General features: G+C 43.1%; 1 protein-coding gene across 1 annotated transcript in view; it reads right to left on the bottom strand.

Annotated features, from left to right (window-relative positions):
* Positions 1-24,068, bottom strand: part of mboat2b (membrane bound O-acyltransferase domain containing 2b) — a 116,429-nt gene that overhangs the window by 51,756 nt on the left and 40,605 nt on the right. The window contains exons 4-5 of the mRNA XM_067984234.1: positions 8,183-8,278; positions 7,286-7,341 (exon numbers count right to left, since the gene is read on the bottom strand). Coding sequence (XP_067840335.1) covers positions 7,286-7,341; positions 8,183-8,278 — 152 coding nt within the window. The remainder of the gene's footprint in view (positions 1-7,285; positions 7,342-8,182; positions 8,279-24,068) is intronic.

Raw genomic sequence — 24,068 nt, 5'->3', positions numbered from 1 at the left:
CACAAGAAAGAAAATCCACAAAAGTCTCTGGCTATAGGTCTGGTAAGATTCCAAAATCCTCCCTTATAAAGACAAAGTGAAGATGGTGCCAGCGACTCAACTCCTATCTTGTGGAGTAAAAAGAATTACGGATCAACAGAGGGGAATTGGATGTATAGGACACAGAAGAGATGACTATTATGGGCAATTTCTGAATAACATCTTAAAAGGAAGAACTAAATGATTATCCCATCAACTTTACGGATTGAATCAAATGCATGTGAAGGAGGAACTTAATAGCACAAATATTAACAGCACTCCAGCTTTTATTTTGGGGGGTGGGGGGGGGGGGAAAGGAATATTTATCCCTAATTATGTAACCATAGGTGGACAATATAACCACACCAAGCATTTACATAAAATTAACCGCTATTGGTTACATTTTAGCTATTAAGAGAAAGTTAAAATTACTTCAATGATTTTGAAATCAAAACTGGAAATTCTTTCTAATTTAATCAAAAATCATAAGCCTCAGAGAATTTGGTAGTTCCAGTGCTTCTAATGACAACATAATACACCAGCTAATTTGGTGTATCCATTGTGTGACAATACTGCAACCTTTTAAAAAAAAAGGCAATTCCAGGAAAAACAAGCTTAGTCAAATTTGAAATTTAATTTACACAATGATCAGAGTGTGTGGTGCAGCAGATACTTACAGCTGGCATCAAAATATGCTTACACCATTTCCAATGCATGTAGAAATACTCAATAGTATAGCTTTCCCAACCCAGATTTAAGTTGGCCCACTGTTCCAGATTGTGCATGGCATACATAGTGTGAACCTTCCTGGATACAGAGTATTCATATTTATGAAGTGTCAGAAGGTTGCATTATTTGAACAAAAATGTTGAGCTCTAGCATCAGTTCACCATACTCCACAATTAACAAGGGAGGAAAGGTTGCTCACTCACTTCGTCTGTGTGTCCCTTTGTAACTTCCTGCCCCCATCTATACAATTTACTGTGCCTCCCAACTAAGTGTCATCTGCAAACTTGGATGTGCAACTATAGTGAAAAGCTCAGGACCCAGTACAGATCTCTAGGGAACACCATTTGTCACATCCTACCAATCAGAGAACATTCCATTTATTCCTACTCCATCTACCTCCAAACCAATTACCGTGTCACAAGATCATTTCAAATTCCATGTTCTTTCTTTTGCTAATAATCTGTCTGGAACCTTATCAAATGCCTTCCAGATGTCCATATACGCAACAATCCATAGACACTCCCCTATCCACCATGCTAGTGACCGCCTCAAAAAATTCAACGAGGTTAGTCAGGCATGACTTACACTTCACAAATCCATGCTCTCTGATCAGCTCATAATTTGACTGAGCATTTGGACAGGTAAGTTGAAACTAAAGAAACATAACAAAACTAAAGCCAGCAACAAGAGCAGTGATAAATACCATAATTAACAGACAAACAAGAAGGAGAAGCACCAAGAGGCTGTATGAGAAAATGCAGCCACCATAAAAGGAAAATAAGTTTTTATGAACATATTAGGAAAGAGAGAAAAATAAAGAGGGGATGGAGGCCACTCAAACATGAGCTTGGTGATATATTATGGTTGATAAGGAATGACAACAGTTGCATAGGCAACTCAGCCTTCTAAAAAAAGTGATGAAGTCTTCTTAGGCCTTGGATAAAGAAGCAATAATACGTGCATTAAAATTTGAAAAGCAGAGGGTGCGAGAAATGAATAGTTGAGGGACAGGTAGTACGCACCCAGAAAATTATGGGTATTAGGAAGGAGAGATGAATCACGATTTTCCAAAATTTATTTGAGGCAAGAGCCACGCAAAAGGACTGGAGAATAGCATATATTACACTTCTGTTCAAAAAGAGGTTGGTGGGGGGAGGAAAAAAAAAAGAAAAGCCAGACAACTATTGACCCATTAGACTTGCACTAGTAGGAAAACTACTGGAGACCATAATTAGAGATAAAAGGAGGGCATGGATTGATTACAGGGATTTGTGAAAGGTAAGTCACGTTTGATTAACTTGATCGAATTTTTGAAAGAACTAGTCAAGCTCCCGTGGTATTGCATATGGGGAGTGAAAACCAAGTGTCGTCGTCAGATGGAGCCTCAATAGAGGCTGGAGGATAATTGGATCAAAGCAGACACATAATTCAGTCCCCAATTTAAAGTCACACATTGTCCTTTTAAAAAATATTTTCCCTACTATAAATGCTTATTTCCACACTTTTTAAAAAATGGAAACAGTCCATGCAAACTTGTAACACTAATTACAGTCTCCTGTTGGTGGTGGCACTGCAGCTACTCCCCTGGCAGAAGGGTATAATTACAGCATGACAAGTTTACACAGGTCGTTTCCATTACAAATGCGAACGGAGGAATTTATAAATAGGAAGAACTGAATGGAAGCTTGCAGACTTCAGCTTTTTAATATATCACTAGTTGATCTCCCATTGAACTCCAGTTCAATATTTTCTACCTTCAAGCCCTCCTTGGCATAAGACTACACTTGGTCTTGACACAGAGAGTCAAGACCAAATGCAGTCTTATGCCAAGGAGGGCTTGAGGGTAGAAAATAATTGAACCAGAGTTTAGGTAGGACTGCCAAGATACAGTGGGGTGAGACAGAGCAGGGGATGTGGGGAGGAGAAAAGAAGTTGACAAGGAGGAAGAGAGGATGAGGGAAGAGAATAGGCACAGAGGTTTGAGGGAGTAGGGTTGGGGATAACAGGACAGGCGGAAGGATTTTGGGGGAGGGGGGTGGGTGGTGAGGAGAGTGTTAAGGATGGGATAGTCCGAAATTTAAAAAAAAAACAGGGTTCAGGGTAAGCACATTCCTTATAAAGTGAAGGGCAAGGCTGGTAGAAGTAGGGAACCTTGGATGACTCGGGAGATTGTGGCCCTAGTCAAAAAGAAGGAGGCATATGACATGCATAGGCAGCTGGGATCAAGTGGATCCCTTGAAGAGTATAGAGATTGCCAGAGTAGAGTTGAGAGAGAAATCAGGAGGGCAAAAAGGGGACATGAGATTGCTTTGGCAGATCAGGCAAAGGTGAATCCAAAGAGCTTCCACAAATACATAAAGGGCAAAAGAGTAACTAGGGAGAAAGTAGGGCCTCTGAAGGATCAACAAGGTCATCCACGTGCGGAACCACAAGAGATGGGTGAGATCCTGAATGAATATTTCACATCGGTATTCACGGTTGAGAAAAGCATGGATGTTAGGGAACTTGGGGAAATAAATAGTGATGTCTTGAGGAGTGTACATATTACAGAGAGGGAGGTGCTGGAAGTCTGAACGCGCATCAAGGTAGATAAATCTCCGGGACCTGATGAAACGTATCCCAGGACGTTATGGGAGGTCAGGGAGGAAATTGCGGGTCCCCGAGCAGAGATATTTGAATCATCCACCGCTACAGGTGAGGTGCCTGAAGATTGGAGGGTAGCAAATGTTGTGCCTTTGTTTAAGGGCGGCAGGGAAAAGCCTGGGAACGACAGACTGGTGAGCCTGACATCTGTAGTGGGTAAGTTGTTAGAGGGTATTCTGAGGGACAGGATCTACAGGCATTTGGAGAGGCAGGGACTGATTAGGAACAGTCAGCATGGTTTTGTGAGTGGAAAATCATGTCTCACGAATTTGATTGAGTTTTTTGAAGGGGTAACCAAGAAGATAGATGAGGGCTGTGCAGTCGACATGGTCTCCATGGACTTTAGCAAAGCCTTTGACAAGGTACCGCATGGTAGGTTGTTGCGTAAGGTTAAATCTCACGGGATCCAAGGTGAGGGAGCCAATTGGATACAAAATTGGCTTGACGACAGAAGACAGAGGGTGGTTGTGGAGGGTTGTTTTTCAAACTGGAGGCCTGTGACCAGCGGTGTGCCTCAGGGATCGGTGCTGGGTCCGCTGTTATTTGTTATTTATATTAATGATTTGGATGAGAATTTAGGAGGCATGGTTAGTAAGTTTGCAGATGACACCAAGATTGGTGGCATTGTGGACAGTGAAGAAGGTTATCTAGGATTGCAATGGGATCTTGATAAATTGGGCCAGTGGGCCGATGAGTGGCAGATGGAGTTTAATTTAGATGAATGTGAGGTGATGCATTTTGGTAGATCGAATCGGGCCAGGACCTACTCCGTTAATGGTAGGGCGCTGGGGAGAGTTATAGAACAAAGAGATCTAGGAGTACAGGTTCATAGCTCCTTGAAAGTGGAGTCACAGGTGGATAGGGTGGTGAAGGCGGCATTCGGCATGCTTGGTTTCATTGGTCAGAACATTGAATACAGGAGTTGGGATGTCTTGTTGAAGTTGTACAAGACAAGACATTAATAAGGCCACACTTGGAATACTGTGTACAGTTCTGGTCACCCTATTATAGAAAGGATATTATTAAACTAGAAAAAGAGTGCAGAAAAGATTTACTAGGAAGCTACCGGGACTTGATGGTTTGACTTATAGGGAGAGGTTGGATACAGACTTTTTTCCCCTGGAGAGTAGGAGGTTAAGGGGTGATCTTATAGAAGTCTATAAAATAATGAGGGGCATAGATAAGGTAGATAGTCAAAATCTTTTCCCAAAGGTAGGGGAGTCTATAACGAGGGGGCATAGATTTAAGGTGAGAGGGGAGAGATACAAAAGGGTCCAGAGGGGCAATTTTTTTCACTCAAAGGGTGGTGAGTGTCTGGAACGAGCTGCCAGAGGCAGTAGTGGAGGCGGGTACAATTTTATCTTTTAAAAAGCATTTGGACAGTTACATGGGTAAGATGGGTATAGAGGGATATGGGCCAAGTGCAGGCAATTGGGACTAGCTTAGTGGTATAAACTGGGCGACATGGACACGTTGGGCCGAAGGGCCTGTTTCCACGTTGTAAACTTCTATGATTCTATGAAAAATGAAGTAAATAAAGATCGATGATTCATGAATTTAAAAAAAGGAGCCTCATACAGAAATACCACCAAATACAACAAACAAAGTTGGCAATGGTGGGGATAAATTGAATTAAATAAACTGGGTAGAAGTTTGGCAAAATTAAATAAAGGTGTGGGGTTATTAAACGGACATGGCCCTTGCAAGTTTTCTTTTTGGTTCCTGATTTCAGTATTAAAAACCCACATTCCCACTCAATTTGCTTAGTCTATTATGATCAGCTCAATGAAACCACCTGGGGTTTGGGGGGGGGAGGGGAGGAAGGAGGAGTGGACAGGTAGGACAGAGTGAGCAGGCAAGACATAGATGCCAAAATGCAAGATCCCCATACACAAAAATAAAAAAAAGCCAAACTGAGACCCCCATGCACACCAAAGCAAGACCCCTTCCAAATGCCGAAAGAAAAGCGAGGCCCTCCATCCTCTGACCCCACTCTTCCCCCACCAAAACCAGTCGAAGCTTCAGCTCTTCATAAAGTTCCCAGACTTTTAAGCATTGGAAAAAGCTGTTCCCTGAGATTTTGACCAAACAAGCCAGTCCTCCAGGCCCAATCTGAACTCCAAAGCTGAAGCCCGGTTTATATACCGGTGTTAAGGCGACGGGTATCAGCAGGAGCTTCATGGGTCAATAGAAAAAACTCATGAACCATATTTGGCCCACAGCCGACTCTTGGAAACCCCCAACTTGGTGAGCTACGGGGCTGGAGGATGCATTCAGCTTTATACATGCTTCCAGCAAACAGCTAGGTTGCTGCTAACGATGCCCTTATATACCAAAAAGGCACAAAAACAGTAGGACTAATGAAAAGACACAACTTCAGGACATCCCAAAACACTTTAAAGCCAATGAAGTACTTTTGAAGTGTAGTCATTGTTGTAATGCTGGAAATGTGGCAGCCAAATTGCACACAGCAAAGTCCCACAAACAGCAATGTGATAATTTCCAGATAATCTGTTTTAGCGATTTAGATTGAGGGATAAATATTAGCCAGGACCCGGGGTGGGGGGAAAAGAAACTCTCCTGCTCTTCTTCAAATAGTGCTGTGGGATCTTTTACGTCAACTTGAGAGGGCTGACATCTCGGTTTAACGTCTCATCCGAAGGACGGCACCCCCGACAGTGCAGCACTGCCTCACTACTGCACTCGAGTGTCAACTTGGATTATGTGCTCAAGTCTCTGAAGTGGGGCTTGAACCTACAACCTACTGACGCAGAGGCAAGAGTGCTACCAACTGAGCCTAGGCTGACACCCAGAACCAGACAGCATTTTCATTCCAGGAAACTTAATTTAAATCCAACAAAGAGAAAGTCTGCTTCTTCAGCAAGTCAGTGGTCAGACAAAAAAAAATCCTAAACATCAATTCAAAAGCATAAAAACAATTAAAATTAAACCCAGCACAATTAACTCAATGCAGTTCTTCCATAAACCCAAAAGTACATCACAAGATACCATGCCATGTTATCCCATCCAGAAAGACAGAACGGACAATAGTCTTCTTCTCCACCCCCTTCCCATTACAGTATCAAAATAACTACATTATTTCCAGGTTTTTGTCAACATTAGCCTACCCAGAAATCCAATCCATGAGTTGATAAACTCTGAAGAACTTCTTCATGCCATCAGTCGTACATTCACCTTTTATCTTATTAGTTTGAACCTGTGCACTGTTGTCCCATTGTCACGGTTTAATTTGAAGTCATGTGCTGGATTTACCTTTTCTGTACATATACTATCTTCTTTATCTCTTATAATGAAGTCAACTCTTAACTGCCTCCTTTCAAAAAAGCTCAAGTCTCTCCAGTCAATCCATATTACTCAGTCCAGTGACCCTCGGAATCAGTCTTGTGGCTCTTCTCTGCACTACCTCCATGGCTCAAATGCATGCCTTATATCTTGATCAGAGCTGGGCACAATGCTCAAGGTGTGGATTCATTCGACCACTGTACAATTTATGCACAACTTCATGACTTGTACTCTACTGTTTTGGCTATATAGTTCAGTGACTTATTTGCTATGTTGATTGCAGCAATTGTACATGTTGAGCAATAATTCTAATAAAACCTTTACATGTCTTGTCTTGTCTGGTCTTCTCTCAGCTACTTCATCATTCATGGAATACTTCCAACGATATTGCAGAAGCATAACATTATAATCCATTTTGTTTCCTCCTCTCGCCCCTCTACCAACAAAAAGAGTTGTTTGATACTCGAACAAGTCCTTGGGCAAGGAAAGGATAAAGGGAAGAGAAGGAAAACTTTCAAGAAATAAGCCCAGTCCAGTATACTTGTATCTTGATCATCAACACATTTTAATAAAAAATTTGCTATTTGCTTACCGTCATGAATTTCAAAGGCCAGACTGGTTATCTTCTGTGTAATTATCATCATTGGGCTACAGAACAGAAATGAAAAGGGAAAAAAGTCATTTTTTTTAAAAAGCTGTTCAGCACGTAATCTGCAGGCAGATTAAAATGGCATCTATAGGGAGACTAGGTGGTGCAGTAGGTCTGAGCTCAGTATAAACCAAGCAGTCTCCTCTGTCTGCTGTCTTATAGCAGTGTTGTTGAATATATTAGCACTTACCCCATGTGGCGAATTGGGAATCCAGAATAGGCTAATTGCATTTCTGATTAGTAAATAAAAAATGAGCAATAAATATCATTGGGCATGTGATCTCAATACTAATCTCAAACAGCGTATGCATGTGTACTTTAACCTTTGTGTATTTTTTGGTTAAAATTCTTTGTGCATTTGTTGGTAAAATAGTAGAGTGCACGACTGATTTTTGATCACTAAGTGCTTTACTCCCTTCTTTACTGAAGGTTTATAGATGTATATGTACCTGTATTGAGAGTGTATGCAAGGCGTTATCTATCAAAATTACGGTATGTCGCTAAAACGGTATCGCCGTAGCCACACTTGTGGCGAAACAATTTCTACTGGACAACACTGGAATAAAGGGAACATTGAAAGGAGCTTGGGCAGTCTGAATTCAGCACCCTGTGGCGTCAGCTAACAGCACAAAATTTTATAAATATAAACTGGTGTTTGACAATCTCACATCTAAGATTTGTCCAATAACAGTTCTGGAATTCAGAAGTTAGAAAGCAGATTCTTATTTCAAACTTTTACTGCAATAGGCCAACTTCCAAAAGGTCACAGAATTCTACTACTAATTACTTTTCTCAAACTTTCTGAATCTACAATAAATGAAGTGAGAGCAATACACTTACCCAGTAAAGTCAGCTGAATATTGCCCATAATCAAAGAGGTATACTCTGCTAATTTGGCACAGAGTGAGGTATCCAAAAGCAATGACAAAACAGAGCCTAAAAAAAATAAAAGTACTTAACACTCAAGAAAAAGATACTGTACATTCTGTAATGTGCTTAGCTTTAAAGGTTTCAGCTGCTTCTTAAAGCATCCATTTTCCAAGAGAAAAGGATACTATTCTCGATCGAGTTCCGAATATATCCATTTAATTGCTCCAGCGACATCAGCTAAGGCGATTTACATATCACACTCTGATTTCCAATTAGGTTTTCATACTGACCCTTGCCCAATTTACTCCTTGTTGCTCCCTCCAGGGAACCCAAGCCTGAAGGGCAACAGAGAAGAGACTAGGCAGTAACAATGTTGTAACGCTAGCTCTAAAGGCTCGACTTCAAATCTCAATGGCAGTTATTACCACGATTCAGTATTTCACTAGTTAGTCAGATTAAATAGGGAGCCATGAGAATGTGACGAGAGGAGAAAGGCCTTTCTTCATTACCAGATACACCCCTTGACAGGTCCAGAAATTTGAGTTAGGTGAACTATAGGACAATTTCTCCAGTTAAACAAATTTGATCTGATTGAGTCTCTTTCATATTCAGTGAAGAAGCAGTGTCAACATTTTCTCTTCAATTGCAAAGACATTAGGAAAAACAATGATTAATTAACACCCATGTGTAATTAACTAAGATTTTTGTGCCATGGCAAAAGCAGACAACATTTTGTCCCTATAAATCCACATGACTCAGTCACATGTTAAGGAACTCTGTAAAGCCACATCAAAGCCTTTTGAAAATGTTTAGAGTGGTCATATTTGTGGATCCAGTGGAGAGATGCATACAAAAGAGGACAGTTAATGTCAAGTAGACAGTCACAAGTTTAGAGTCTCCCCTGGGTATTCTTTCAGGAACAATGGTGCTGGTCACTCCTGTGAGCAGTTCAAGTATCTTATGTAAGGAATCTTACAACACCAGGTTATAGTCCAACTGTTTTATTTGAAAATCACAAGCTTTCGGAGGCTTTCTCCTTCGTCAGGTGAGCGAGTCCGAAAGCTTGTGATTTTCAAATAAAACAGTTGGACTACAACCTGGTGTTGTAAGATTCCTTACATTTGTCAACCCCGGTCCATCACCGGCATCTGCACATCACAAGTATCTTATGGTTAGCAGTCTGCCAATATCCAATTACACAATAGCATAACCCAGGAGTATAAAAGTAGGATCACCTGGTGATCTAAACTTGATGATATGCCTCTCACTTGTACACTTCTGCAATCTTTTTGAAGGCAACACGAGAATACTGAGCTTAATGATTCATATCGGACTTTGTCTCTTTTATTTTACAGACTGCAAGGTGAACATAGATAAATAGAATAACAGTTCAAGCAAATTCCACTTGCTTTGCTCAATCTCATTTCACTCCTCAAAAAATAACCACCAATGTAACTGATCCTTTTCGTAGGCCGACTTGTTTTTGGCATTGCCTTTCTTTTCAGAAAACTTCTAACTTTAAAAAAAACCTGAAAGACTCCATTTTAGCTTCCAGCTCCAGGACCCAAGCTTGCATCTTGTTTAAAACCAGATGGCCATCAAATGTGTTTTCCCCCCACCCCCACACTTTGTTAATTCAGACGCTAGGGGGCGGTGTCCATGAGAATATAATCAGTGTCTCAACAGAAACTGTTAAGAGATTTGGGCGACTATGTACACAAATCACAAAGAGCGAGTAGACAGGTACAAAAAGCAATCAAAAAGGCGAATGGAATGTTGGCCTTTATCTCAAGGGAGCTGGAATGCAAAGGGGAGGAAATTATGTTTCAGTTGTACACAGCCTTGGTCAGACCCCATCTGGAGTACTGTGTTCAGTTCTGGGCACCACACATCAGGAAGGATATATATTGGCCTTGGAGGGGGCGCAGCACAGATTTATACCAGGGCTTAAAGGGTTACATTATGACGACATGTTACATAAAACTTGGCTTGTATTCCTTTGAGTATAGAAGATTGAGGGGTGATCTAATAGAGATGTTTAAAATGATAAAGGTTTGATAGAGTAGATATGGAGAAACTATTTCCTCTGCAGGGGAAATCCAGAACAAGAGGGCATCATCTTAAAATTAGAGCCAGGTCATTCAGTAGTGAAATCAGGAAGCACTTCACATAAAGGGTATTAGCAATCTGGAACCCCACCTCAAAAAGGCTGTGGATGCTGGGTCAATTGAAACTTTCAAGACTAAGATGGATAGATTTTTGTTAAGTCAGGGTATCAAGAGAAATGGAGCAAAAGTGGGGAAATGGAGTTGAAGTACAGATCAGCCTTGATGTAACTGAATAGCGGAATAGGCTTGAGGGGCTGAATGGCCTACTCCTGCAACAGGTGTGACTATCTCTTGGCCATCTGCAAAATAATCAATTGCTGAAATGTCCCCAACCACCCTGGCGAATTGGCCTGGGACAAGATGAGACAACAGAGCCTCATTGTGTCAGTTTGACAGACTGTTGACATTGCAGAAACTTGCTCAGCTGGTTTTACACATCTTCAATGCACGCAGTCTTTTTATTAAAAAAAGGCTCTGAAAATTCAGATTGTGGTAAAACACAACACTTGAACAAAGCAATTCCAAAATTCATTCCAAGAAAGAAAAAGATCAAAATCCTAAAAATTGACAGACTAAACACATAGAATCATAGGAAAGTGACAGCACGGAAGGAGGCCATTCGGCCCATCGAATCCGTGCCTGCTCTATGCAAGTGCAATCCAGCGAGCCTCACTCCCACGCCCTTTCCCCATAGCCCTGCAAATCTTTTCCTTTCAAGTACTTATCCAGTTCCCTTTTGAAGGCCATGATCGAATCTGCCTCCATCACCCCCTCAGGCAGTGCATTCCAGATCCTAACCACTCGCTGTGTAAAAAAGCTTTTCCTCATGTCACCTTTGGCAAAAGAACCAATCACCTTAAATCTATGTCCTCTGGTTCTTGACCCTTCCACCAGTGGGAACAGTTTCTCTCTATCTACTCTGTCTAGACCCTTCATGATTTTGAATACCTCTAATCAAATCTCCTCACAACCATCTCTGTTCCAAGGAGAACAACCCCAGCTTCTCCAGTCTATCCACGTGACTAAAATTACTCATTCCTGGAATCATTCTAGTAAATCTCTTCTGCCTCCCTCAAGGCTTTCACACCTTTACTGAAGTGCCGTGCCCAGAACTGGACACAATACTTCAGTTGTGGCTGAACCAGTGTTTTATAAAAGGTTCATCATGACGGCCATACTTTTGTACTCTATGCCTCTATTTATAAATTGTAAACAATTTTACAACACCAAATTATAGTCCAACAATTTTATTTTTCATCCCACAAGCTTTCGGGGGCTTTCCCCTTCCTCAGGCGGTGTGGAAATGACAGTTTCGAATCCTTCGCATTTTAAGATCACATAACAATGCCTGGTGATTACTGCCCGTTGCCAAGGCAATCACAGTGAGCAGACAGAAAGGTGTCACCTAAAAAGGCCACCGAATATACAAACCCCCAAAAAAGAGATAAGGAAGACAGTCAATGACCCGTTATATTAAAAACAGATAACATTTGTTCGCTGGTGGGGTTACGTGTAGTGTGACATGAACCCAAGATCCCGGTTGAGGCCGTCCTCATGGGTGCGGAACTTGGCCATCAATTTCTGCTCGACGATTTTGCGTTGTCGTGTGTCTCGAAGGCCGCCTTGGAGTATGCTTCCCCGAAGGTCGGTGGCTGAATGTCCATGACTGCTGAAGTGTTCCCCGACAGGGAGAGAACCCTCCTGTTTGGCGATTGTTGCGCGGTGTCCGTTCATCCGTTGTCGCAGCGTCTGCATGGTCTCGCCAATGTACCATGCTCCGGGGCATCCTTTCCTGCAACGTATGAGGTAGACAACGTTGGCCGAGTCACAGGAGTATGAACCGTGCACCTGGTGGGTGGTGTCCTCTCGTGTGATGGTGGTATCTGTGTCGATGATCTGGCATGTCTTGCAGAGGTTACCGTGGCAGGGTTGTGTGGCGTCGTGGACGCTGTTCTCCTGAAGGCTGGGTAATTTGCTGCGAACGATGGTTTGTTTGAGGTTGGGTGGCTGTTTAAAGGCGAGTAGTGGAGGTGTGGGGATGGCCATAGCGAGGTGTTCGTCATCATTGATGACATGTTGAAGGCTGCGGAGAACATGGCGTAGTTTCTCCGCTCCGGGGAAGTACTGGACGACGAAGGGTACTCTGTTGGTTGCGTCCCGTGTTAGTCTTCTGAGGAGATCGATGCGATTTTTCGCTGTGGCCCGTCGGAACTGTCGATCGATGAGTCGAGCGTCATATCCCGTTCTTACCAGGGCGTCTTTCAGCGTCTGTAGGTGTCCATCGCGTTCCTCCTCGTCTGAGCAGACCCTGTGTATTCGCAGGGCCTGTCCATAGGGGATGGCCTCTTTGACGTGGTTAGGGTGGAAGCTGGAAAAGTGGAGCATTGTGAGATTGTCCGTGGGCTTGCGGGAGAGTGAGGTGCTGAGGTGCCCGTCTTTGATGGAGATTCGTGTGTCCAAGAAAGAAACTGATTCTGAGGAGTAGTCCATGGTGAGCTTGATGGTGGGATGGAACTTGTTGATGTTATCGTGTAGTCTCTTTAGTGATTCCTCACCGCGGGTCCATAGAAAGAAAATGTCGTTGATGTATCTGGTGCGAAGTGTTGGTTGGAGGTCCTGTGCAGTGAAGAAGTCCTGCTCGAACTTGTGCATGAAAATGTTGGCGTATTGGGGTGCGAATTTGGTCCCCATGGCTGTTCCGTGTGTTTGGGTAAAGAACTGGTTATTGAAGGTGAAGACATTGTGATCCAGGATGAAGCGGATGAGTTGTAGGATGGCGTCTGGAGATTGGCTGTTGTTGGTGTTGAGTATTGATGCTGTTGCAGCGATGCCGTCATCGTGGGGGATACTGGTGTAGAGTGCAGAGACGTCCATCGTGGTGAGAAGTGTTCCTGGTTCAACAGGTCCGTGGGTACTGAGTTTTTGTAGAAAGTCTGTAGTGTCGCGACAGAAGCTGGGGGTTCCCTGCACGATGGGTTTCAGGATGCCCTCGATGTATCCAGAGAGGTTCTCACACAGGGTTCCATTGCCTGATACGATAGGACGTCCGGGTGTGTTGGCTTTGTGTATCTTTGGGAGGCAGTAGAAGTCTCCCACGCGGGGAGTACGTGGGATGAGAGTGCGTAGGATGTTTTGAAGGTCTGGATCGAAGGTCTTGATCAGTTTGTTGAGCTGATGGGTGTGTTCTTTGGTCGGGTCTGCGGGTAACCGTCTGTAGTGTTCCTGGTTGTCCAGTTGTCGGTATGCTTCTTTGCAATAGTCCGTTCTGTTCTGTATGACGATGGCTCCTCCTTTGTCCGCTGGTTTGATGACGATGTTGCGGTTGGTCTTGAGAGCTTTGATGGCGTTGCGTTGTGCTCGGGTGACATTCTGGACTGTCTTCCGAGTGCGGCTGATGAATCTGGCATAGACGCATTTCCTGACAGCTTGAGCATACATGTCATGCTGAGGGCAGCGACCCTCTGGAGGAGTCCAGTTTGACTCTTTCCTCTTCGGTTGCTGTATCGCGGATCCCTCTGTCTGCTGTTCCGGATCGTTGATTGTCGCATTGGGTTCGCTGCTGAAATTTTGTGGTTTGTGGTAGAATTCCCGGAGCCTCATTCTCCTGATGAATTCCTCTGTGTCTGCCGCGAGACTAGTGGGGTCCATTTTGGTCGTGGGGCAGAAATTGAGCCCTCGGCTGAGAACTTCGATTTCGTCTGGTTGAAGGGTGTGGTCGGACAAATTGACGATAGACTTCCCTGTGGTTGCAACCGTGGTACCAGGGGAAGCTTGGTCGATGCTGGTGGTGATGCCGAGTTTCTCAAGCTTCCTGCTCTTGGTTTTCATGTAGGCAGCGTAGTTCCGTTGCCTCGTCTGTTTGGCGGTATATCGTAGCTGGTCTGCTGTGTCCTGAGTACAGGTTGAGAGTATGGACTCTATCTTAGTTTCGAGGTTGTGGCGTCTGCTGTGGAGTTGGTGTATGAGATGGTTGCGGAGTGTGCGAGAGGTACGGCGGCAGAGTCTCTCAGCGTAATCCGAGTTGTATGTGGACTTGAGTGGGTTCGTGATCTGGAGTCCTTTCGGGATCTTGTCTGCTTTCTTGCAGCTCTGTAAAAACTTGATGTCTGTGTCTAAATGCGCGATCTTCTTGGATATCCTTTCCACTGTGAGCCGGCAGTTTGTGGTGTCGATGGTAGCCATGATGTGGAGATGCCGGTGATGGACTGGGGTTGACAATTGTAAACAATTTTACAACACCAAGTTATAGTCCAACAATTTTATTTTTAATCCCACAAGCTTTCGGGGGCTTTCCCCTTCCTTAGGCGGTGTGGAAATGAAATTTTCGAATCCTTCGCATTTTAAGATCTATTTATAAAGCCCAGGATCCCGTATGCTTTTTTAACTGCTTTCTCAACCTGCCCTGCCACCTTCAATGATTTGTGCACATTTACACCCAGATCTCTCTGTTCCTGTACCCCTTATAGAATTGTGCCCTCTAGTTTATATTGCCTCTCCTCGTTCTTCCTACCAAAATGTGTCACTTCGCATTTTTCTGTGCTAAATTTCATCTGCCACGTGTCCACCCATGCCACCAGCCTGTCTATATCCTCTTGAAGTCTATCACTATCCTCCTCACTGTTCACTACCCTTCCAAGTTTTATGTCATCTGTAGATTTGGAAATTGTGCCCTGTACACCCAAGTCCAAGTCATTAATATATATCAAGAAAAGCAGTAGTCCCAGCACCGACCCCTGGGGAACACCACTGTACGCCTCACTCCAGTCCGAAAAACAACCGTTCACCACTACTCTTTCCTGTCCCTTAGCCAATTCTGTATCCACGTTGCTACTACCCCCTTTATTCCATGGGCTGCAATCTTGATAAGCTACCATGCGGCATTTTATCAAACGCCTTTTGAAAGTCCATATACACATCAACTACATTGCCCTCATCTACCCTTTCTGTTACCTCATCAAAAAACTATCAAGTTCGTTAAACATGATTTGCCTTTAACAAATCCATGCTGGCTTTCCCTAATCAATCCACACTCACCCAAGTGACTGTTAATTCTGTCTTGGATTATCATTTCTAAATGTTTCCCCACCACAGAGGTTAAACTGACTGGCCGAAAGTTGCTGGGTTTATCCTTACACCCTTTTTTGAACAAGGGTGTAACATTTGCAATTTTCCAGTCGTCTGGCACCACCCCTGTATCGACGGATGTTTGCAAGATCATGGCCAGTACCTCCGCAATTTCCACCCTTACTTCCCTCAGCAACCTAGGATGCATCCCATCCAGACCGGGTGACTTATCTACTTCAAGTACAGCTAGCCTTTCCAGTACTCCTCTATCAATTTTTAGCCCATCCAATGCACGTAGCATTCGTAACAAAATGGACGAGTTAACGGCACAAATAACTACATATGGGTATGATCTTGTGGCCATCACAAAAACATGGCTGCAGAGTGACAACGACTGGGAATTAAATATGCCAGGGTATTTAACAATCAGGAAGGACAGGCAGGAAGGAAAGAATCACTAATACAGGGAAATGATATTGGGACAAAGGATCAGGATAATGAAACAGTTTGGGTAGAGATAAGGAATAATAAGGGGAAAAAAAACCACTCGTGGGTGTAGTATATAGGCCTCCTAATAGTTGCAACTCTGCTGGAAGAAGTATTAATCAGGAAATAGTCGGGGCATATAATAAGGGAACAGCTATAATTATGGGGGAGTTTAACTATCATTAACTGGACAAATCAAATTGGGCAGGGCAGCCTTGAGGAAGAGTTTATTGAGTGTATTAGGGATGGATTTCTTGAGCAGTATGGAACTGAACCTACAAGGGGGCAAGCAACCTTGGACCTGGATTAATTAATAATGTCCTAGTTAAGGATCCCCTTGGAATGAGTGACCATAACATGGTTACATTCCATATCCAATTAGAGGGTGAGAAGGTTGGTTCTCAAACAAGCGGACTGAGCTTGAATAAAGGAGACTATGATGGTATGAGCAGAATTGATTAAAGTGGACTGGGAAAATAGATTAAAAGGGTAAGACGGTACATGAGCAGTGGTGTTCATTCAAGGAGTTATTTTACAACTTTCAAAAAATATATTCCACTGAGGAAAAAAGGGTGTAAAAGAAATGACAGCCATCCGTGGCTAAGTAAAGAAATTAAGGATAGTATCCGACTAAAAACAAGGACATTTCAGGTAGCCAAACTTAGTGGGAGGCTAGAAGATTGGGAAGTCTTCAAAAGACAGCAAAAAGTAACGAAAGGATTAAGAAAGGGAAGATAGATTATGAAAATAAATTAGCAAAAAATATAAAAACAGATAGCAAGAGTTTCTACAGTTACATAAAAAGAAAAAGGGTGGCTAAGGCAAACGTAGGTCCCTGAGAGGATGAGACCGGGAAATTAATGGTGGGAAACATGGAGATGGCAAAAATGCTGAACAAATATTTTGTTTCAGTCTTTACGGTAGAAGACACTAAGGATATCCCAACACTGGACAAACAGGGGGCTCTGGGGGGGAGGAGCTAAATACGATTAAAATCACTAAGGAATTGGTACTCAGTAAATTAATGGGACTCAAGGCGGATAAATCCCCTGGACCTGATGGCAATAGGGATTGTGGATGCTTTGGTAATAATTTTCCAAAATTCTCTGGACTCGGCAAAGGTCCCGGTAGATTGGAAAACTGCTAATGTAACACCCTTATTTAAAAAGGGTAGTAGGCAGAAGGCTGGAAATTATAGACTAACATCTGTGGTGGGTAAAATTTTGGAGTCTATTATTAAGGAGACAGTAGCGGAACATTTGGATGAACATAATTTAATAGGACAAAGTCAACATAGCTTTACGAAGGGGAAGTCATAACTGACAAATTAGCTTGAGTTCTTTGAGGACATAACGTACAGGGTGGATAAAGGGGAATCAGTGGAGGTAGTGTATTTAGACTTCCAGAAGGCATTCGACAAGGTGCCACATAAAAGATTATTGCTCAAGATAAAGAAGCACTGGATTGGGGGTAATATCCTGGCATGGGCGGAGGATGGGTTATCTAACAGGAAGCAGAGAGTTGGGATAAATGGTTCATTCTCGGACTGGCAACCAGTAGCCAGTGGTGTTCCGCAGGGGTCGGTGCTGGGTCCCCAACTCTTTACAATCTATATTAACGATTTGGAGGAGGGGACCGAGTGCAACATATCAAAGTTTGCAGATGATACAAAGATGGGAGGGAAAGTGGAGAGTGAGGAGGACATAAAAAACCTACAGGGGGATATAGACATGCTGGGTGAGTGGGCGGAGATTTGGCAGATGCGATACAATATTGGAAAATGTGAGGTTATGCACTTTGGCAGGAAAAAATCAGAGAGCAAGTTATTATCTTAAAGGCGAGAAACTGGAAAGTACTGCAGTACAAAGGGATCTGGGGGTCCTAGTGCAAGAAAATCAAAAAGTTAGTATGCAGGTGCAGCAGGTGATCAAGGCAGACAACGGAATGTTGGCTTTTATTGCTCGGGGGGATAGAATATAAAAACAGGGAGGTATTGCTGCAGTTATATAAGGTGTTGGTGAGACCGCACCTGGAATACTGCATACAGTTTTGGTGTCCATACTTAAGAAAAGACATACTTGCTCTCGAGGCAGTACAAAGAAGGTTCACTCGGTTAATCCCGGGGATGAGGGGGCGGACATATGAGGAGAGGTTGAGTAGATTGGGACTCTACTCGTTGGAGTTCAGAAGAATGAGAGGCGATCTTATTGAAACATATAAGATTGTGAAGGGGTTTGATCGGGTGGATGCGGTAAGGATGTTCCCAAGGATGGGTGAAACTAGAACGAGGGGGCATAATCTTAGAATAAGGGGCTGCTCTTTCAAAACTGAGATGAGGAGAAACTTCTTCACTCAGAGGGTAGTAGGTCTGTGGAATTTGCTGCCCCAGGAAGCTGTGGAAGCTACATCATTAAATAAATTTAAAACAGAAATAGACAGTTTCCTAGAAGTAAAGGGAATTCGGGGTTATGGGGAGCGGGCAGGAAATTGGACATGAATTTAGATTTGAGGTTAGGATCAGATCAGCCATGATCTTATTGAATGGCGGAGCAGGCTCGAGGGCGACTGGCCTACTCCTGCTCCTATTTCTTATGTTCTTACGTTCAATATCTCAACTACATCTTCCTTTACTGAGACTCTGGCAGCAGCATCTTCCTTGGTAAAGACAGAAGCAAAGTACTCATTTAGTACATAACTTGCTACTTTGAGGTCATCTGCTGAAAAATATCCGTGTCAGCTGAAAAGAGTCAGTTTAGATTCTGAGGCTCTCCAATGTCTCAGCTGGTAAAGTTGACTTGTAACTGAACTATGCAGACGAGACAGTCCCAGGTCTGGTTACCATTCTGCATGCTCACTCTTAGAAGTGCTGCAATTGGCTTCAGTGCCTTTAACTACCCCAGGGCACTAAGACCAACTGTGGAGTCAGAGAGTTATACAGCACGGATAGAGGCCCTTCGGCCCATCGTGTCCGCGCCGGCCATCAAGCCCAGTCTAATCTAATCCCATATTCCAGCATTTGGTCCGTAGCCTTGTATGCTGTGGCATTTCAAGTGCTCATCCAAATGCTTCTTGAATGTTGTGAGGGTTCCTGCCTCCACAACCCTCTCAGGCAGTGAGTTCCAGACTCCAACCACCCTCTGGGTGAAAAAGTTCTTTCTCAAATCTCCTCTAAACCTCCCGCCTTTTACCTTGAATCTATGCCCCCTTGTTATAGAACCCTCAACGAAGGGAAAAAGCTCCTTAGTATCCATCCTATCTGTGCCCCTCATAATTTTGTACACCTCAATCATGTCCCCCCTCAGCCTCCTCTGCTCCAAGGAAAACAAACCCAATCTTCCCAGTCTCTCTTCATAGCTGAAGCGCTCCAGCCCTGGTAACATCCTGGTGAATCTCCTCTGCACCCTCTCCAAAGTGATCACATCCTTCCTGTAGTGCGGCGACCAGAACTGCACACAGTACTCCAGCTGTGGCCTAACCAGTGTTTTATACAGCTCCATCATAACCTCCTTGCTCTTATATTCTGTGCCTCGGCTAATAAAGGCAAGTATCCCATATGCCTTCTTTACCACCTTATCTACCTGTTCCGCCGCCTTCAGGGATCTGTGAACTTGCACACCAAGATCCCTCTGACCCTCTGTCTTGCCTAGGGTCCTCCCATTCATTGTGTATTCCCTTGCCTTGTTAGTCCCTCCAAAGTGCATCACCTCGCACTTTTCCGGGTTAAATTCCATTTGCCACTGTTCCGGTTTTTCCCTACTCCCCTTCTTGAATAATGGTACTACATTAGCGGTTCGCCAGTCCTCTGGCACATCCCCTGTGGCCAGAGAGGTTCTGAATATATGTGTTAGAGCCCCCGCAATCTCCTCCTTTGCCTCACACAGTCGCCTGGGTAGTACTCAGACTATTATTAAGTAGGGCTTCTGTTCGTTGTTGCAATTCAGTGACCCCCCTATTGGAAGGAAAGAACGAACACACACGTGTTGAACTAGGGTTTCCAAACCCTCCCCTGTTGCCCAGGAGTCTCCTGCAATGGGGCATGTATCTCCCAGTTGTTGCTGCTCACTGGGTGGGGGAGGGAACTCAAATGAGCGACTGACTGGGAATGGTGGGGAAAATGAGGGAGGGACTGGAGTGTGGGGACCACCATTTCCTGCAGAGCCAGGAACAGCAGCAGCGTGGTGAGTGGGGAGACCAGAAAAGGGGAAGAGTGACATCTGGAGACTTTATGGTGTATAAATAGCGAAAAATGGTTTCCACTAACAGGTGAATGGGGACGGAGACTGAGGATTTTCAGTGGAAGAACCTAGGGAGAAGGAAGGTTTTTGAACTGAGCGTTACTGGACTATGGGATGCTTCACCACAAGTAACTATTGCAAGAGACACTTGACCATCATTTAAAAAGCATCGAAATAAGTATTTGAAGAGGAATATAAAATGATCTGGGGAACAGTGTTACAGGAAAGGGTGTACAGGCACTCGGGGCCAAATGGCTTCGTGCTGTAAATTCTATCGTTCTATGAAACCTCCCTTGTTGAGTCCGAGTCCAGGGAGTGGTTTAGAAATGTTGGCACTGAGCTGAGTTTAGGACAATACGCCTGTGAGAATAGCCCCAAACACTGAGTGGAGTGCCTTTTGTGCGATCTCTGTTTGGTTCAGGTCAGTCTGTGCTGGCTGGTTTTGATGTGTGACGTCCAAATACAGATCTGCACTGTCTGAGGCTCCCCATTCACAGTTGTCATCTTCACACACAACCAGAGTCCAAACTAGAGTCCAAGGAAATCACAACCCACACGGAGGGTCATTTTGGTTGCCTGCCTCTCATCCATGCCCTGGTGGCCCTAGAAAGGGAGCGTGCAGTGTCCACCAGTACACTTGAAGCCTTCCACAACTAGTGGGCACTACAGGGAATAGTGTCCAATAGATATTGAAATATTATAACTTAGTTGTATAAAGTTTCTTTGGTTTTGTTGAAATGGGATTTTGCTGCTTTATTTCAAGTATCTCAGTTTAATTGGAGCACATTAGAATATTGTATAGGGAATGCCTTCAAAAGGGGCACTTGTGGTGCTGACTTGTCAGCTGGCTGAGGGCAACTCAGTGCCACCCCTATTGATCCAATTAAAATAGGCCAAGGAGATAGGGAGAGATGGAGTCTGTTTGGCATCAGCTGGGGAATTCTGGCTGTAGTTACAGGGTGACTATCAGCAGGTTATAGGATTTCTGCTCGTTACAGGTAGGATATCAGGGCATTATACCCATTACTACCAGTTACAGAGAGACACTCTGAATTATTGTATTACCGTTGGTTCCAAGTGTTACCAATATTCCTATTAGTAACTGGAGCAATTTCAGTGAGTTACAATTAGAATCAAGGTACAAGCAGTAACATTTGCAAATATCACATGATCAACCCTCCTGGAGTATCTCCAACCAAAGCTGGCAACTCCAAGGTGAACTGAAAGGGAAAAATAAAAGGAAACCCAATTTGAAGCTTAAGGAACTACTGTAATCCATACACAATAACTTGCATTTATACAGTCTCAAACTGTCTAATCCACATCAGATACACCAGGTTACATATTTTCAATACTCACATGAGGACAGTTTTAAAATCGAAGTGTTTTTAGCATTCTTCACAAAAATAATGTAACCAGATCTCAGATGCTAATCAAGAATTTATTGATGTTACAACCAGTCATTAAATATAGCCGTTATCCAGAATGGGGAGGCCATTTCCCCTGCACCTTGTGAATTTCAAGCAAGTCAGTGACGATCTTTCAAATGAAAATTCAGGAAAAACATAGTAATGCTACGAGTCATACCACAAACATTACTACAGTTCTGATGAAAGGTAGTCGACTTGAAACACTAACTGTTTCTCTCTCCACAGATGCTGCCTGGCCAGCTGAGTGTTTTCCAACATTGTGTTTTTATTTCATTACTACGGTATACCTTTTCACTGAGCCTTTGTGCCACACCCAATGGTAATTACATCATTCGGTCATAGTCAGTCTTTGCACTGCACAAACCAACTTATTTTGCTCTAATAGAAAGAGCAATTACATCATAACTTTTCTTCTCCATTTATAGACAAAAGTACAAACTGCTTGATTAAAGTTACACTTATCTGGGATCCACTTGTCCCAAATCCCTACTGAGGGTTTAGAAATAAGGAAGGAAAAGGAAGCGAAAAAATAATCAGGAAAAACGACAACATAACAAACAAGTCGCAGAGTAAGAAAACACTGTTGCTCAGGCTGCAATTTTCCCCCTGTGGCTTTAGAGAACAAAACCAAGTTTTATTTTCCAAAATCAAAACTAATAGAAAATTGAAGTATATACTGAGGTGCCAGGATATGGAGCAACAAATCTTGCAAGAGGTTGAATAATAGCTAGAAAAGTATGGAGCTTCTGGCATATTTCAAAATTAGCTACCAATAAAACGACCATTAGTATTGTAAGGAATTTACAATACAGATGTGAATAAGGGAAACCAGCCCTGGATAATCATTTTACTTCCTCTGGCATATATTAAGAGCTCCAAAGAACTTCTGCCATGCCTCATCACTTCAGAAGGCTGTTAGTAGTAGTCACACCACACACTTTTATAACAAGCTAAACTATAACAGATTTATGCAGAGTTATTCACAAAGGCAGGAAGAGGAGATTTAAAAATCAGTCCAAAAAGACATTGGAGCCAGTCCATGAAGGGTTAAACAGACAAACCAGCCAGAGATCTTTGAAGGCTCCCCTGCAGAACTTGGGGTGAAATTAATGTTTTTCAGAGAAAGTAAATAGTCTGATTCTTTAGAAACCAATGGGATACAGTCTCTATAGGATTTACAGCTGTACAAGAGCAACTGCAGAAATCAATAAATGTCAGCCTTGCCCACATCCCAAGAATAAATATTAAAAAAAATTCTCTTCTCAACCCAGACATGCTCAAGCCAATTGGAGTGTCCTACCACATGGGCGTAGATCAGTAGGGTATAACCGCCCCCCCCCCCCCCCCTCGTATACAGAGACCACACCGATTACAGATAAAGGAAGCTGATAATTTGTTATGAATGCTTGAGTATTGACAATTTTAACAGCCAAATCACTTGGCATTGCAGGAACCAAATTGCAGCTCTTGTTCCTGTGCTTTTTTTTTCAAACCAGGCCAAAGTCATTAAAATCATATTGTGAGGGCTTAATCTTCAAACACCAAGTCAACATACAATTTTTAGCTATGTTCTTATAGGGACCTGAAAAAGTTAGACAAAGCAACCCACTCTTCATTGCTTTCAAGTTACCACTAAAGTCCAGTAATTTGAAAAATCACTGAGCTCTGAAACTAAATACAGTAATGTCCTTTTGGAAAGCAGTATTCTTTACTGCAAAAGTTTAAGTAAACGAACACTTTGAAACTGTACCAATCTGGTCGTAATGTAAAAATAATGAATATATATTCCAGAGCTGACAAAACTGATTAGTTCCTTAAGACACTCCACATGCCAAGATCCCAGTCTTAGTTATGGAGTCACAGGTCACTGAGAAAAACTGGATAGATCTGAACAGTAGAGACAGAAGAGAGGAGAGAGAAAATTCATACCAAGTTTCTTGCATACCTCCCAATGACTACAGCAAAAATAACACTGGCCCAAGCACAGGAACAAGAGCTGCTGTGCTGACGATGGAATTATGAGGCAAATAGTTAAACATTATGGGTCAAAAAAAACCCTAAATGCAATCTGTTCCAAATTAGCTGACCTCAGCCAGGGCAGTGCTAGGGCACCACAATTGGCTTAAGCACACCTGGGTTGAGGAAAACTTTTTAAAAAATATATTCATTCTCGGGATGTGGGCATCACTGGCAAGGCCGGCATTTATTGTCATCCACAGTTGCACTTGTACAACTGAGTGGCTTGCTCAGCCACTTCAGAGGGCAGTTAAGAGTCAACCAAAAGGGTGTGGGACTGGAGTCACATAGGCCAGACCAGGTAAGGATGGCAAGTTTCCTTAGGCATCAATATCCTTTAGGATGTTAAACTAGTTAGGTTTTTAAATGACAATTTATCAGCTTTTTATTTCAATTTTTTTTTTAGAAAAACTGAATTCAAATTCTCAAACTGCCATAGTGAGATGTGAGCTCACATTCTCTGGATTATTAGTCCAGTAACATAACCACTACACTATCAGGGTTCCTAGTTTTAGTC

Source organism: Heptranchias perlo, chromosome 5, assembly GCF_035084215.1.
Source record: "Heptranchias perlo isolate sHepPer1 chromosome 5, sHepPer1.hap1, whole genome shotgun sequence".
Taxonomy (NCBI): domain Eukaryota; kingdom Metazoa; phylum Chordata; class Chondrichthyes; order Hexanchiformes; family Hexanchidae; genus Heptranchias; species Heptranchias perlo.
Note: the sequence above shows the minus strand (reverse complement) of the source record. Positions and strands in the feature narration are given on the sequence as shown.